This window comes from Centropristis striata, chromosome 8 (assembly GCF_030273125.1).
Source record: "Centropristis striata isolate RG_2023a ecotype Rhode Island chromosome 8, C.striata_1.0, whole genome shotgun sequence".
Lineage (NCBI taxonomy): Eukaryota > Metazoa > Chordata > Actinopteri > Perciformes > Serranidae > Centropristis > Centropristis striata.
In genome coordinates, this window is record NC_081524.1 from 29,935,708 (window position 1) to 29,952,296 (window position 16,589).

Sequence of the window (16,589 nt, forward strand, 5' to 3'; positions counted from 1 at the left end):
GAATTATTACAGCTAATCTTTTCTGTGCCTTGCAGCTGAACCTGACTTCATCTTGTACTTGCTGGTTTGTTTGTTTTTGTTTGATGCTCTTTCCAATTAAAACTTAACAATATTTTGGATAGTTTAAAGGCTTCCCTAATTTTCAATCACATTTTCGAGTGTTCTGGCACTTACCAAACTGCTCTTCTTGTGCCGGTGAGGACTTGAGGTTGCCCTCTGCAATATAGACAGGAAAACTGGAGCATTCTAGGAAGAGCTGGCAGGCAGCAGTGAAGGCAGCAACACACTCTCTCTGGGCCAACCCCGATCCGAAGCATGACTCCATATGATTACTGGGCTGGGAGCCCTGTGGAACCAGCAACCCTGACTGCATAACCTCGCCTCTTTCAGCTTCGGCTTTGTCCATCTGCCCAGGGGTAATATACAAGGTGATGAGTCTGGAGAGAAACTGCTGGAAGTGCTCCAGGCAGCACTGCATGACTGGTTTGTCCAGGGGCTTGTTCTGAGATGGGCCAGAGGAGCGACGGCCTGTTTTGAGAGCCGGATGAGTATGGGAGCTTCGCTCGGTCTCCTCTGGGCCATCGCCCTGGTACTGGACAAAGTCTGTGAAGCCACTTTCAGAGGAACGACTGCTGGGAGGGTTTTCCCCATCCTCAAACACCTCCCCATTGCCAGGAACCTCTGACAACACCTGCAGGCAGACAGAGAATGATAAGTGATGAAGGAAGTTCAGTGAAGAGTGACTGAAACAAAGATTATATTAAATAGCATTAAATACAGTAGCAAGCTATAATTCCAAATACAGATTTGTTTATTCCCACAGAGATATTTTGACCATCAGGTTTTCAGTTATCTGATAATTCATGTTTGTTGTTTTTTACCGGGAAAATCTGTTGGAATCTGACGTTTAAAAACTCCCCGGTCATAATGTACACTGAAAACAAGCCTCTCTAAGCAGAACCCTTTACTGCAGCCAAAAAAGTGAGAAGTTAAAATAATATGAGGCAGCAATAGGTTTTCATTTGTCTTCAAAAAGGTATTCTTTTTTGTTTTAATCAAATAAAATGTCCTTTACTGAACGGAAACTATTAGATTACAAGTCGGCAGCAGTATGCTAGAAATGTCACGAGCTGAATACATGCCTTGAAGATGTCATTCTTTGTATACCCTGCCTAGGAATTCTTTTAAGCTCAATAAATACACATTATATTCTAGCGTAATTTCTTCTATTTGTGTGTGTGTGTGTGTGTGTTTTCACAGAAAACGTATTTAATACCTTAACAGAGGGACTTTTACTACACAACAACTATATGTAATTCATTAATGTTTTCTGATGCAGTAATGATCAGATCAGTATGTGACATCTAGCGACAAGGATTGTGCCATGATTTGTAGGTTTGTACTGACAAATCTATCCCTTTATATCTCTGACCATTCAAAGCTATTGCAGGCAGTGTTGCAGGACTGGATTTATTTATTTAATTACAGGATTTTTGCATCCATATTTTCATATATTCATTTACAACGTGATGATGTACCGTATTTGTCAGGTATTTGTTTCTGTTCAAAAGAGAAATCCTATCTAGAATTTAATCTCAATTATTACAGATACCATGATAGAAAGCTTGATCCTTGAGCTTGATCCCTGTAAATTCAGTCAAAATGAGTAATCAATGGAAATTAATAGAGGAGATATTCTAAACAGACACATTCACGTCTGTGTTCTGTACACTAATCATTAGACAGTGAGGCTTTATACACAGCTGTTGGGTTTGACCTGAGGGACCTGACGTGTAGACTGAGCTGTGCACCAGGCTGGCATCCTGCTTCAGACAGACAGAGATTTAAGTTCTTACAATTGTTTGTAACAGTCGGCCTTTAGGAGCCTTAGGGCTTTCTGGGATGCATTTTAATTTAGGCAGCATGCACATTCTGGATCCTGGACTCAGATGGCACGATAGACAGCACATTTTCAATATGTCCCTCAGGGTGGGGGGTGGGGATGTTAATGTATTTAGTGGATGTATGTGGTATGTTTTCCACTTGGATGGATATGTCTCACCCAGGAGGCATCGCAGGCTAGTCTACTCTTCTTCTTCCTCAGAGAGAAACAGCGAGCCGGGCTCAGCTGTTGGTAAACCATCTTGTGTCTTTCTACTTGTCCTCCCTTCTGCCCCTCATGGGCCTACCTGAATGTGTTTAGCCCCTATCCATTTTTGGACATGGGAATGATTGAGTGAACTTTAAATCATGCCTCACTTAACTCTCAAACACTTAAACAGCCAGGTTGCTGGGCAGGGACCAGGAGGAACAGGGTAGTCACACGAAGCATTTATTCTGAACAAGTTTTCAAATGCCTTGTGCCGAGGGAGAGTGGGATGGCAGGGCCAGTCGTGGGACCACCCAGCCAACTGCAGCACAGGGCAGGAGGATGGCAGGAGCCAACCAGAGCCGGATGGGGCCCTGTTCAGGGACCAGGGCACACCATCAGAGCCTGAACTGATGGGTTTTTGGGCAGTAACTTGTAGAGAAAAGTGGTTTAAGTGGGTCTGACTGGGATTTGCTCTGACTGCAGGCAGCAACAGGGCCTTTGCCTTTTATCAAAAGAATTTTAAAGGATCAGAGGCAGAACAGAATTATCAGCTGGCAGTGTTTTTCAAAGTCAGAGATTGGCATAGCAGTGGCATCACTTTATCTTTGGTGCTTGTGAAAAATGTTAAATTCTAATTGACCACTAAAGCGAGCAGATCCTCTGATGTTATCATGATTAATGTGGCAGGATAATGTGATATTTCAAACTTCCCAAATTATATTATTTCTGATAGAGTGGAGCGTTACCCTTTGATTTTTATAAAACTTTTTTTAACAGTTTTCCTCACCCGCTTATCCTCCTTGTCTCTGCTCCTATCCTTTGCTGAGCGATTGCCTGTGACGTTGGAGCGGCCCTGAGCCTGGGGGCCCGATGGCAGGGCCAGAGGGGACACCAGCGGCGGCTGCACTTTGCTGAGGATCTTGGAGCACAGACGAAGGCAGTGGGTGAGCTCCCCGAGGCCCAGGGCCTGAAGGTGACAGGTGAGCGCCGCCACCATGCGCAGCAGCAGCTGAGGAAGATGCTCTGTCTGGATCTCTATGTAGGTCTCCTGGAAAAGTTGAAAAAAACAGAAGTGAAGTGACTTGTCTTGAGGTGAAGGTGAACCTGATGTAATGTAAGTTAAAGTCTAAAGTCTGCATTTTATTGTCGTTAAAATGATTGATTTAATACAGTATGTTTGTTTAAATGTTACTAAAACACATCCAACATTCAGCCAGTGTATGAATATTACACAAGTGACATGGTGATAGTAAAATCTAAAGAAACTGAATTATCAGGGAAAAATATTATTCAGTCTAAAAAATCTTTACCTAAATAGCCGAATACAGTTTGGATGTAAAACTACTGCTTATAAATAACAAGCCCAATTCCAAAAAAGTTGGGATGTTTTCTAAAATGTAAAAAAACAAAACAGAATGTAATTTACTAATTTTGTGGCATATATACAAGTGAAAACTTTACATAGACAATATATACTGTGTTCAAACTGAAAAACTTGTTTTGGTATGCTGACTGTTTCCTATTTAATTTCAGCAAAATAAAGACATTTTATCTTGTTTTTCCTTGGGGGAAAAAAATCAATATATTGGACCTTCTTTTCACCTAAGTGTTGTGTCGTGATTGTAATGATCTTATAATCACTTTGTTTTTGGTTTTTGTTTTGAATTTTGACTCCACAAGCAAAACACATTTTTATGAAAGAAAAATAAAAGCAAAATAGAACAAAAAAATCATAAAATGAGTAAATTACAAGAGTCATATTTCTTACAAATATGTGAGCAGTGCAATAGCCTATAACGGCATGCAAGCTTAACAGAAAGCACATACACACTGGGCAGAGATGTCATTTTCACAAGATCCACACCAAACAGCCAGGGTAAGTTTTCACCACATGTAATGACTGTTAGAATCCCACTTCTTCCTCTGGATCATTTTTAGCATTAACATATGACCGTCAGTCAGTCATTCTGAAATGATCACTCAAAGCAGGGCAGGAACAAAGATGGCCTGAGGGATGTTGGCAGGACGTTGCAGAAATGTTATCGTAGCCTCAGTGAAGCAGGGTGAGGTGAAAAAGCAGGAAAGAGCAGTACTTTACCTGGCAGATTACCCTCATGCTTCTAGTAGGCTTCAAGGAGAAAGAGCAGATAGTTTGAACAGACAAGAGCAAGCAGAGCACAGGCCACACAACACTTGGTTTGCAGAAACACACACATACACCATACACTTTCCCTTTCTCGCTCACACACACACAGAACACACGTTTCTCTTTCTCTCACACACACACGCACACACACACACACACACACACACACACACACACACACACACACACACAAGCATTTAAAAGGGTAATAAAAGAGTGAGGGATTTCCAAACTATTCAGATTGGAAATACTGTATAGACAAGCATATTTTTATGAGGATGCAAACCATATTTTGGCAGGGAAACTGAACACAGGTGTTTTTAACCTGTGTAAAGATTACACAGATACATACAAAGACACAGAAGAGAGGGGAGGTGCAAACAAACACCCTAATGGTGGCTGTAACATCCCAGGACTGGATTTCAAAAGGAGATTTGTGAAACAGAGAATGAGATGGAAAGCCCAAGCAAGGGCAGGAGACATGAGTCTGTACAGGAGAGAAGAGAGAGACTGTGGCGAAAAGATACAAAAAGAGGAAAAAAGAGGAACATTCTGAGAAATAGAAAAATATATAAAGGAACTGCAATGACAACATAGAAGGATAGGGAGAAACATGGAATAATGACGAAAACAAAGCAGCAATAGCATGAAAGTGTGGAATGAGAAAGAATGGTTATAAAAGTTGAATAGTACAGGTGGGAATCACCAGAGTCACAACGATAAGATTTTATCCCGATACTTGAGTTACGATTTGGTATTATTGGGATTTTAAGCATTTTGCGATATGGTGAGTATTACGATTCAATATATTGCGATTTAACTGTTTAACTGTATTTTGTGTCCACAAATTTAAATTCAATCAAATTGTTTTGTCAACAGAAAATTTTCAGTTCTTAACTGGGAGACAGCCATGTATATAAAGAAGATACTAAAGAGGTCACATGACTGCTTTGAAAATCACCATAAAACAAACAAAAAAAAAAATAGCCTGACTTTGCAGCGTCATTTTGACAACTTCCTGACACGATATCCTAATGTACGATGCCTACAGATTCCTTAGATCTTCTCGCTTCATATGATATCAGTATGTCCAGAATATTCCTAAAAGTGAGCCCACTGCGGCCTCTGGAGCAGCGAAAATGGCGGGCCATCATTACGCTAAATATCTTTATTTGGCGGCCATGAATAGATATAATATTGCCACGCAAAATATCATGATACTATGCTGTATCAATTTTTTCCCCCACCTCTATTGAATAGTAGAAGAAAGTCAAAGTGGAGTAAAAGCAGAGACACAAAGTTGAAGAAAGAGAAAATGGCTGATAGACATATAGAAGGAAAAAGACAAAGGCAGAAAAAGTAAGAAAGAAAGAAAAAACGAACAAAGAAACAGAGAAAGATCGAAAGAGAAAGACATAAAAAAGGAATGAAAGAGTCTCACCAAGGAAACAATATCCAGCAGGAAATCTACCAGCTGACAGAACTCCACCAGTGACAGCTCTGGAGGATCTAAGCTCCCAGCATGCCGTGGTGCACGTGTGCTGCTGTTTACTGTTCTCCTGCAACAGAGACGTACTTTCAGTTATTTTGAGTGAGGTATGAAGGTTAACAGTTTACTTTAGATACTTTGCTTGATATCATGACAGCATCTTTAGTTAATTAATCCACCAGAGTTCCTCCTCTGGTATTCAGACCTTAGGTTGCAGATTTTCTGATTACAGCTAGGTGCGCCTAAGAAAGTCCTGACTTTTATGCACACATTCATTTTAACATACAAACCTGCAGCACTCCTCAAACCAACGAGCGATGTAGTCCCACATGTAGTACGGCTCAAACGAGTTGAACAGGAGATTGGCTGTTTTAATCAGTTCTGCCGTCTTCTTGTTCTCTCGTAGTTTACTAAACAGGAAGGTAAATTAGCATCATAACATTGATTAAAGTAATTAAGTAATTAAAAGTAATTACTTAAAGTAATTGAAGTGATTTAAGTTATTTATCATGTAAAATATTAAATGTTGTACAATTTGCAAGGCACATTTACAATACTTGAACATGAAATAAAAAATAAGGAGGGACAGAGGGAAAGTGCCACCATTTCTGCTGATATTTAACAGCAATTATTCTTACATTTTAAAAAAAGCTCCCTACTAGTGCTTGCTATGTTCTTGTGGGTGTTCTAATTAATAAATATAGTTTCTGACTCAATCAGAGTTCAATCAGTTATTCAGCAACCATATACAGGTTAAATTGAAGGATCTGTTGGTTCATAACCACATTTTCCGCTACTCACACAATACTGTGAATAAATTTAAACTGTGAGTTAGATTCAAGTAAGGTCCCTGAGAACAAATCATTGAATATTCAACTATTCAAAGTCAACCCTAATATTGTATAATAATTCAGTTATTAGAAGTTATTTGCTTTAAACATTTCCAAGGGGTTTAAGTCTACCTTTGTTTTTCTATGATGATTCAACAACCAAACCTCATCATGAGGTTCTTTAAGTTTTATATTTATATACAGTATCATAGGACTGACCTGCTGAGGTGTGTGTGGTCTTTACTGAATGGACTCTGGTTTTGGAGATCCAGCTCTGTTCGGCACTGTGTGTGTAGAGTCCGAAACACCTCGATCAGAACATCCTCTAGGATCGCTGGACCTGGACGAATACAGAAACGAGAGATGATATACAGTGGATATATTACATTTGGACTGTGACTGGCTGCTTCTGTTGACATGCAAAATTACTTATTAACCAATATGATGCTGTGTACGTATTCATACATTTACCACACAAGCTACAGTGTCTACATATTCAGAGACTGGTTACCAAGCTCGGGTTTGTCCAGCAGGCTGATGAGGATGCGAAATGGCTTGAGGTCGTGCATAAGGATGGTCTCCTCTTCCCCACCTCGGGCTTTGCCCTGCAAGATCCCCACCATTGCCTGAAAACACACAAACACACATACACTGAGACACACACCTCTTTAAAAGTAAAACGTCAGAAAATATTTTGACACAGCAGAGGGCACATTCATTCGATTTTCTTTTTTTTTCTTGCAGAACCAAGTTCAAAATTGCTTTGAATCCCCTTTTCATATTTTGCTTTTTTTGTGTGTGTTTCACGCTTCGTCTGTCACATAATGTTCTGAAGCCGGGAACAGACGGTCTCTGTAGTACCAACCTTCTCCCAATGGAGGGAGCTCTGCTATCTCAGAGCAGATGGCAGAGGAGCAAACACAAAATAAAACAAAAAAACTTCCTCTCCTGGTCATACTGTTCCAACCCCTGGAGTACCACAGCTCATCACATGCAAAGGCTGTTTTGAGCATCACGGGACAGATTACAAAAGTGTGTATACGTGTGTGTGTGTGAAATAGTCTTCAGGAGAACTGGGAACTGTCTTCAAAGGACAGAATACTGGGAATAGCAGATGAGAGCAGGACATTTACGCAAACCCCAGAGAGGATGTGGGAAGTGTGGGAGGAGAAGGATTAAAAGGACTAGATAAATTGTGTGGCAGACAAAGAGGCCTAGATCTGCCAAATTAAAGATGAACCCCAACCAACACACACTCTTCCCTACCCCACATATATATACACACATCTCAGGAGACATCTGATTTGTGGATTTTTGGAAGCTAATTTTACACATATGAAACCACTTTTATTTGGGGACCATGTTGCAATGTGCTTGAAAGCTCACCTGAACTAGCATGTCTTTAGAGAAGGTGTTGAAGTAGTGGCTGGCGTGCTCCTCTGGGTTGCTCTGCCGAGTGCTGCGGGGGCCTATTTTTACCCCGTTGTTGTCAAAACCTTGAAGAACAAAGAGGTAGAGTTAAAATGGCATAAACACTCATGATGTACATCTATATTCAAGCACAAGGCGAGAAGCAAAGCACTAATCCAGAGTGGGGAAAATGGAATTTATTTTTTATTGATATAAACTATATGTACGTTTCTGTTAATCCTTTACTTCTTCTTTCTAAAGCCATAATGGCTGTTGCCAACATCACTCAGATTTCAGCCATGGTATATTAAAGTACAACTTGGACTGCTTCACACTATAGAAGCCTAGCCAAATTCAGAATGGAACCTGCCAGTCTTCAATATCTGTAATTCCCGCCAAATAACTGGAGCTGGCTGATAATATATCCCATTCATTAGGGAAGAAAACCCTCTGACTGGCCCAACTAGAATTTAAATCACATTATACTGTATACCCTAACATAAGATCCTAACCTCTAATCCACTTTTATTTATTCCTTGTCATTTCTGGTGGTTTAGAAATCCGACACATCCTAATCCTAAATTGCATCGGAGAGGATTGTAAGCTTGAAACATTCAGCGGCAAATTCACAAAGAATGGATTGAGGCCACTAATAGTCCCATGAATTGCGCATCACTTGCCCTGTCATAAGGTCTGATTCACAAGTGATATTACGCTAATTATATCACAGTGCGAACACACCCATAAAGTTTTCAAGCTGAGCGCAATTTGCCTCATTTTTAAACTTATTTACTGTTTTTTAAATAGATCTATCTCAGCTCATTAAACTGCAAAGATGAGTGTGTCTTCAGAGACAAGACAGATGCAGTGCGTATTTACGCACAAGATACAATTATTTTTAATCTCCACAGTCAAACCAGCCTTTTGGTCAGAATCTAATATTAATTAATGTTCTATGCTCTTCTACACATCCAAAAGATAAACACACACTCAGAGCCCACTTTCACACAGTGAGTGTATCTGAGGACATCAGCTGTGTATATCACGAGAGTCAGACTGAGCCAGAAATCTATTTGTTTATTAGCGCTTCATTTACCACCAGCTATCTGAAGATGGTAATAATTTCCCTCTAACTGCTTGTGGCTATTAGCACTGGTGTTTGCCAATTGGACTTTTTGCAATGAGGCATAGAAAGGGACAGATTTTGCACCAAATCTTTGTGTATTACCTCATTTAAATACATGCAAATAGAACTGGAGCAACGAGACGCAACTTGCTTGGCAGCGCAGTTAAGGGTGCAATTCACTGTTTGCAGGTGATTTGAAAAACACATGGTTTGTTTTTGCCTTCTTTGCCTTTATGTTTAGCCGCCACAAAAGCTGCGCAATCCTTTTATGAATTTCCCCCTGAGTGTCCATCTATAGTCGTGCACACACTTACCAGCATGTTCATCCGCAGTGTGTAGCAAACAAGAGAAAATAAAGTAAGGCAATGACAACAACAGATACAAGATACGGATACATTACACAAATTAAAATCCCTCATTTTATAAAGTATCTCTCCAAATTCTACAATATTCCCAAAATTAAATGAGGAGTGTGAAGACTGGTACATGTGAATGTCAGTGCTGTGTCTGTGTGTGTATTTCGCACCCAGCAGCCAGGCGTACAGTCTGCGGTTGAGGGACATGTCTCTTCTCAAAACCACATGCAAAGCTGCTGACAGGATCCGGATCATGTCCGGGCGGGTCGCCTGAACACAACAGAATAGACCAGAACATTTGTAACCGTTTCTCTCTCTCTCCCTTTCACACATATACAAACAAACAAACACACAAACACTGCAGATGTCAAATAAGAGCTGTGTCCTGGCCCTGACAGGTCCAGAAATGTTTTGAGGTGAAGGACTTAACAAGAAGCCAGCATGAGTCATCACTGTGCCTCACTGTCTGATCACACCTCATCATTATCACACACATGCAGATCAACAAAGAACAAGACACACAAATGACATAACAAGACCAATACTAGCTGATATATACAGATAGCTAGATAAATCAATATAAGCCAGTCTGATGCTGACACATGGATCTGTAGTTCAAGCCAGACCTCAGTCACACAGCTTTCCTCACCTGGCTCATATGGAAGGGGAAGCAGAAGAGGATCAGGTCCAGGGTGCTCCTCTGCACTAACACGCTTGAGTCCTGGACTGAGGTACTAACCGCCTCCACCTGGTGATAAATTATACAACATATCACTGTTTACTCATTTGAACCAGCACAACGATTTCATTTAAACCTGCAATGGCAATTAATCTGGATGGGTTAACACATGCCATTTGATCTGGTGTTTTTATCCTGGTAATAACCGACTAGTATTGTTTGATGTGGTATCTATGTGGACACTACAGCAAAGATTTGTCGGGGGTTAAATTAAGTACTTGTCCAGTGTATTACCTACAGTAGAAGGCAGTCAACATGCCCCCAGTTTGACCAATGAAAGCAGTTAAAAAATATATACTAAATATAGCATACCTCATACAACCCCACTTCAAAAATATCTAAACTGACCCTTTAATTTTATCTGACTATTGCTGTTAATTTTGCAGCTACCAGCACCTCTCTCTGGTACACCCTGTGTACACATCTCTCTTTTTTAATATCTATTCCAAATTGTGCATTTGGACACTTAAATATGATAAAAACCTGATTGTTAGGTTGAACTGATGCTAAACAATCAACTCACTGAAATATCATCTTGACTAAACTGCAACTATCAGATATGCAATTTTTTTTTTATAGCTTTGTGGCATGCAATTCTAATCAGAAGGGATGTTTGTATGGTGATGTAATGTCATGTACCATGAGCTCGATGTCACTGCCCATGACATATAGCTGGTCCTCCATGGAGAGTTTGCGATTGAGGTGCAGCAGAACAAAGGACACCCCAGGGAGACGCACGGCAGGGCTGGTCAGGATGCTGCCCCACAAGGCACTGTAGAATGCCGACTGCTCTACTGCTGCAGCCACCTTCTCCAACAGGGTGTTGGTTCTATGAAAAACACAGAGGACTCAGTGATCATGCTTATTATGTACACACCGGTACTGACCTCCTGCTAAAGTAGGGACAATACTTGTTTAAAGCAGCAACACTCTGCCTCACACATTGTTGGCAGAGAGATATAATGTGTGTTTCTGAGTTGCATTAGTAGCACAAGTTTTATTGATCACTTGTCTATATAACTGCACACTAACGTAAGTAAACAAAAGATATCAAAATGAACAGAGACAGAGAGAGATACATCATTCAGTGCTGATGAGCATTCTCTGAACAGAGCACTCACTGTTGTTTATGAAGCCATTTGGATGAACATGAAGCTTTAATTTGCCATTTCCACTAACTGAGTAGGGTGTCCTGAGAGTTCCTATACATAATACTACAATTATTTGGGGAAAATAAAGACAATGTGTAAAATCTCAGAACAGACAAGAGACATAATTGTGATTCCGGCTGATAAGATGTTTTTTTGTTTGTTTTTTTAACAGGGTTAGGGTTAGTGGTGCAGCTTTATGACATAATAACTTCAAATACCCTCTGTGGAACTGAATTATTGAAGCAATAACAGGAAACAACAACAGGATGTAGTAAAGCAATGCAATCTCACATTAACCTCTGCAACAAATGCAAAATAAAGGAAGGAAGAATGTGAAATGCTGCATATCTGATCTGTAACTATGAAAACAATAACATATATAGTGTACATTTAAACAAACAACAATATCACAGTAAACTCACTGACCCAACAGGCCTTTTTAACAGCTGACATTTTAATGACATACTGGGAAAAGCATAGGTGTTACTTGTAACACTAATACTGCTTACTGACACACCTGAATCTAGTGGGGCCATTGTTAATTTCATCAGCCACACCTGTGCTTTTTAAAATGTCCATCATGAAAAACTCTATGCTGCAATTCTCCATCAGACTAATTATGTCCTTGTGGTTTAAGTGACTGCAGCGCCCTCTAGGGCTCTGCAATATAATTCACAACTATATGAAGGCATATGTGAGTAGATGTGATTAAATGATTTAACCAATATGACAAAGAGAAAGGCCTCAGATATGAAAAAATACTGTAAATATGAAAATTCCTTGAGGTAGTACAACCCCAGTTCCAAAAATATAATATATTTATACGTTTGATGCCAATAGAAAAAAATATGGTTAATGTTGACACTGAAAAAACTGTTTAGAATATTCCACAGGTAAGCAGGTTAACTGGTAACACGTGGGTTGATTGGGCATGAAAGCACCTGAAGTCATATATCAAACAAGAATGTGTTTTCAAAGCTTCAACAATTAGTGTCCTCGGTTCCTCAACGCTTACTGAGTGCTGTTGAAGCTAATGTAACACAGTGGTAAACACGCTCCTGTCCCAACTGTGTTGCAGGCATCAATCTCAGAATGACTGTACATTTACAATACACAATCAAGTGTAGCAGTTTGAAACATAAATGTTTTGTCTTCGTATAGTTTTCAATTGAATATATATAAAAAATTATTAGCAAATGGTCGCACCCTGTTTTATTTACATTTTAAACAGTGTCACAACTGTTTTGGAATCGGGGTTGTTAATGTAAACACAGTAGACAAATATCTGCAGGCAATTCCTGATCTCAAACAAAAACATGTTTTTAACTAGTTTTGTCGAAGAGAGAAGCCTTGGGCTGTGTCTTGAGTTTGAAACATTATTCTTGCAATGACTCATATTTCTCATTTATCATTCATACAACCTGAAATCAATTCCCTTCCACATTATGCTATAAAATGCTTTCTCCTAATGGCCTGCTCCAATGCCCATGTGTCCACATTAAAAGTGTTTTTCTTTCCATTCCTGCTCTACTCACCTGTCATAATACTCAGAGCCCTCCTCCAGACCAGGCAGTACCCCAGTCAGTAGTCCTTGCAGGCCTGGTTTCAGAGTCTTTCCCAGGGGCAAATAGTAGGTCTCATAGAGCCCCAGCAGCACAGGCTTCACAGACATAGCAGCATTGGAGAGTAAAGGGAAGAGCCCAGAGCTGTAGGGATGGAAAGACACATGAGTCAAGATCCAATAACTTCATGAAAAGTGAAACTTCACGTCCAGTTAGCTTTATTTGCCAGTGTGAGTGTTATTACAGTATCACCTGTAAAGAAAGAGGTCTTTGGCCAGCCTCTTGGGTCCAATGATCTTGAAAATGATCTCGTAAGTCTCCAAGGCCTTGCGATGGACCCCACTGGGTAGGGCAGGGTGGAGGCATTGGGCCAGCCGTTTGCCTATTGTCAGCTTCTTAGGAACCACTTGGTATTTTGCATTGTTCTGCAAAACCTGAAACAGGATGTAAAACATGATGGATATGAAGCATGCAGACAACAGTGCATGAGCAGAGTGCATAGTGTTCTATTCACATAACAGCACATTCTGTGTCAGATTATTTTATGTATCTTGTTATGATATGGTGGCTTACTAACATAAAATGCTTGTTTTGTATGTGTTATATAACCCTTTTGGTATATGAAGCAATGAAAATGTTATGTCAAATTTCACAGCTGAATACCAGCAAAGTCCCAAAGTGAGGCTCACCCACTACACTGATTTATCATATTGAAACAAATGGCAGAGGATTTAGTTGTATGTCTCAGTCTGTATACACATTCATATTTGTCTATTGTGTGTGTGTATATGTTTTTGTCTTCTGTACAAGTTGTAATCTGGTGCAGTGTGTCGATCAGAGGCCTGACTGAGGTCATTACCTTGTTGAGTTTGCCCAGTGCAGAGATGAGGTCTGCCCACTCACTGGAGTACTCAAAGTTCTTGAGGGCTTTGTCCACTGCTGCCACATAGTTCCTGTACTTGGAGTCACTGAGCAGCTCCACTTCCTCTGCATTCATTCTCCTGGGTGGTTATTACACTAATGTAAAACACCAGGCACACATATGTACATCACACCTGCAATGGAAAACAAAATAGAACAGGAGAACAAGAAGTTTAAAAACCCACTGTGATTATAAGTTACATGCTTGACGATGAAGAAAGAAAGGCAGAGCTTATCAGCACATGGTCCAATATACAGTATTGCATGTTGAAGCTGGGGAAGCAAAGTCTGAACAGCCATTACAATCTTTGTTTTAAATGTTATGATGTTATGAATCAGAGGAGTCGTCAACTACAACACAATGCATCTGCTGCCTGGAATGCCATCTTTTAGGAACACATTTATTTTAAAAGAAGTGGAGCTCCAGGCAACATATTTCTGCAGCTGATAAACAGGAGTGGGACAAGTGTGACTAGTATTTCACATGACAAGGCACTCCTAACGGCCTGACCATGAAACAGGCCCTTGCTAGTCCATGCTAAACAACGTACATACTGTCAGACAAGCTACATTTAGTTCTCTTTTATATGGAGTTTAAAATGTATCAGCATCAAATTAAGAGGGGCTTAAACAGATTAATTAAAGACAAGTGAAATTTCATGTTAGGCATTTTGACTCGTCATGGCAGTAAAGGTGGAACTAATAACATCACTGATGCCTCTGTACCAATTCGAGTATCCCAGGTAGCCATGTCAGTAAGCCATCAGGCACACTGCAGCTAGCTTATTACTAATTAATCACACCTGGGCTTTCCCTGCTGTGACATGTCAAAATGTCTGCCTATAAAAGTATCTGCTGCAGATAGAAATAGAAGTAAATGGAGTCTGGTATGTTTATTAAAATGTTTAGGTGAAGTAGCCTGTATAATGCTACTTATTCAACTTAGTGACTGAGGAAGTTCTGTAGTTAATAATTCAGGACAATGTAACGTTTAAGTTAAGAGGGTAGCAGCTACAATACAACAATAACATACTGTAGTAACGGTAGAACAGGTACGCACACCTGATCTCCAAACTAACGGTTACATATCGTCACACTGTTAAAATAATCGCCTCAGTCATTTTTTGTCCAAAAAATTTTTTTGCCTAAATCTTCTCCTCAAGACGCCGGCCAGCTATGGTAAAATCACCTACATCCTCAGTTGATCAGATCATGTGATTTTACCCCTTTAAGATAATGGCCTATGTCAAGTGTGTGACTTAAGCGGATTTATTATGCCTAAGTCAAAATAAAATGTGACTTAGGCAATCTTTTTGACCATGCCTTTGTGACTTAAGCAAGATATGGCAACACTTTATTTTGAAGGTGTCTACATAAGAGTGACATCAGCGTGTCATAAACATGGCATGGGATGTGTCATGAACAATAATGACACTTTGAAGTAACATTAATGCTCATAATACTTGTCATGTCATGTTTCTGACAGGCTTGTGTGACTCTAATGTAGACACCTTCAAAATAAAGTACCATATTTCATTACATCTTTGTCACATCTAAGTCACAAAGACATGTTCAAAAAATTGCCTATGTCATTTATTTCTCTGAAGTTACATCATTTACACACAGTGTTATTACTATGTCAATAGCCATCCTTTTTGCTTGAAATTATCAATAAATGGCATATGTTACACTTTTGGTGAAGTTTTTTTGTGTTTCCTGAAAAATGAGTTAGGCGATTATTTTAACAGGGTGACGGTATTATGTTAACGTAAGTAGAGGAAAATACATATCACCACAATTTATAGAAATGCACATTTGGCTCAGGGACATTTCCAAAACCTTAATAAACACATTACTGCCATTATAATGTGTGCGTTACAGTGGAAAACTGTAACTGTAACGCTACAGCTAACAGCTCCCCTGTAACTAGCTAGGTGAGGTGATTTCAGCTAACGTACATGACACTTTATGGCGTTAAAAAATGGAGCTATTATAAAAGCTTACCGTTATAGGATACAGGCCAGCCACTGTCATTCAATCATGTGCCCGGTTCGCTGAGTAAAAACGGCTGACAACGTCAATAATATAACTAGCAGGCTAGCTAAGGCTAGTAGCAGGTTGTTTAAATGACAGAGATGATGCAGGGCCCGGCTCTGATGTCAACCGATCAGACAAGTCAGGTCCCTGGACAAGAAAGCTTCGGAGGCAGACAATGTGTTTTTATATTCTACATATTCATATTCCTCTTGGTATTGTCCCGCAGGGTGTAAATAAACAGTGACGAGCGCATCAGTAGCTTCCAGTGCCAAAGATACAAAGCGAAACGATTGACAGCTCCCAGACTGCACTGCAGACTAGCTGCACGTCCAACCACAGCGTCCAATCGCTCCGGTCTTCCGCATGGACGTCTTCCGCCTCTAAGCGGTGTCAAGTCACACACACTCACACACACGAATCTCGGAAATCATGCGCCTCTTCTACAAAATAAAAGATGAATGTGTCTTATTTTGAAAAATGTAACTGATTTGAGAAATAAGCGCCCCATTATTAAAGTATAATTTAAGTTTGTTTTGTATCATAATATTACATTATTAGATTATTATGTTACCAGTACTCTGACAACATTACTCAAGAGACATACTAGTCCTAATTATGTTTCAGTTACTCCTGAGTCTGAACAAGAAATGATTAGGCCTGGGACTGGCCCAACACCAGCCAACCACGAGCCTCAAAACTCTGAATAAATGATGTTTATCATCGAAACGTA

The 16,589-nt window shown here is 39.9% G+C and overlaps 1 protein-coding gene across 3 annotated transcripts in view; it reads right to left on the reverse strand.

The window, feature by feature from the left end:
- Window positions 1-16,176, reverse strand: part of dop1a (DOP1 leucine zipper like protein A) — a 30,757-nt gene extending 14,581 nt beyond the window's left edge. The window contains exons 1-15 of one of the 3 annotated variants that reach the window (XM_059339387.1): window positions 15,827-16,176; window positions 13,761-13,956; window positions 13,154-13,335; window positions 12,875-13,045; window positions 10,828-11,017; window positions 10,099-10,197; window positions 9,620-9,719; window positions 7,944-8,026; window positions 7,069-7,183; window positions 6,777-6,897; window positions 6,018-6,137; window positions 5,680-5,797; window positions 4,191-4,220; window positions 2,880-3,140; window positions 175-691 (exon numbers count right to left, since the gene is read on the reverse strand). In XM_059339387.1, coding sequence (XP_059195370.1) covers window positions 175-691; window positions 2,880-3,140; window positions 4,191-4,220; window positions 5,680-5,797; window positions 6,018-6,137; window positions 6,777-6,897; window positions 7,069-7,183; window positions 7,944-8,026; window positions 9,620-9,719; window positions 10,099-10,197; window positions 10,828-11,017; window positions 12,875-13,045; window positions 13,154-13,335; window positions 13,761-13,898 — 2,245 coding nt within the window. In that variant the 5' untranslated portion in view covers window positions 13,899-13,956; window positions 15,827-16,176. Of the gene's footprint in view, window positions 1-174; window positions 692-2,879; window positions 3,141-4,190; window positions 4,221-5,679; window positions 5,798-6,017; window positions 6,138-6,776; window positions 6,898-7,068; window positions 7,184-7,943; window positions 8,054-9,619; window positions 9,720-10,098; window positions 10,198-10,827; window positions 11,018-12,874; window positions 13,046-13,153; window positions 13,336-13,760; window positions 13,957-15,826 lie in introns of all 3 variants that reach the window. The other 2 variants (XM_059339386.1, XM_059339388.1) reach the window with 2 other exon arrangements.
- Window positions 16,177-16,589: the final 413 nt, after the last annotated feature.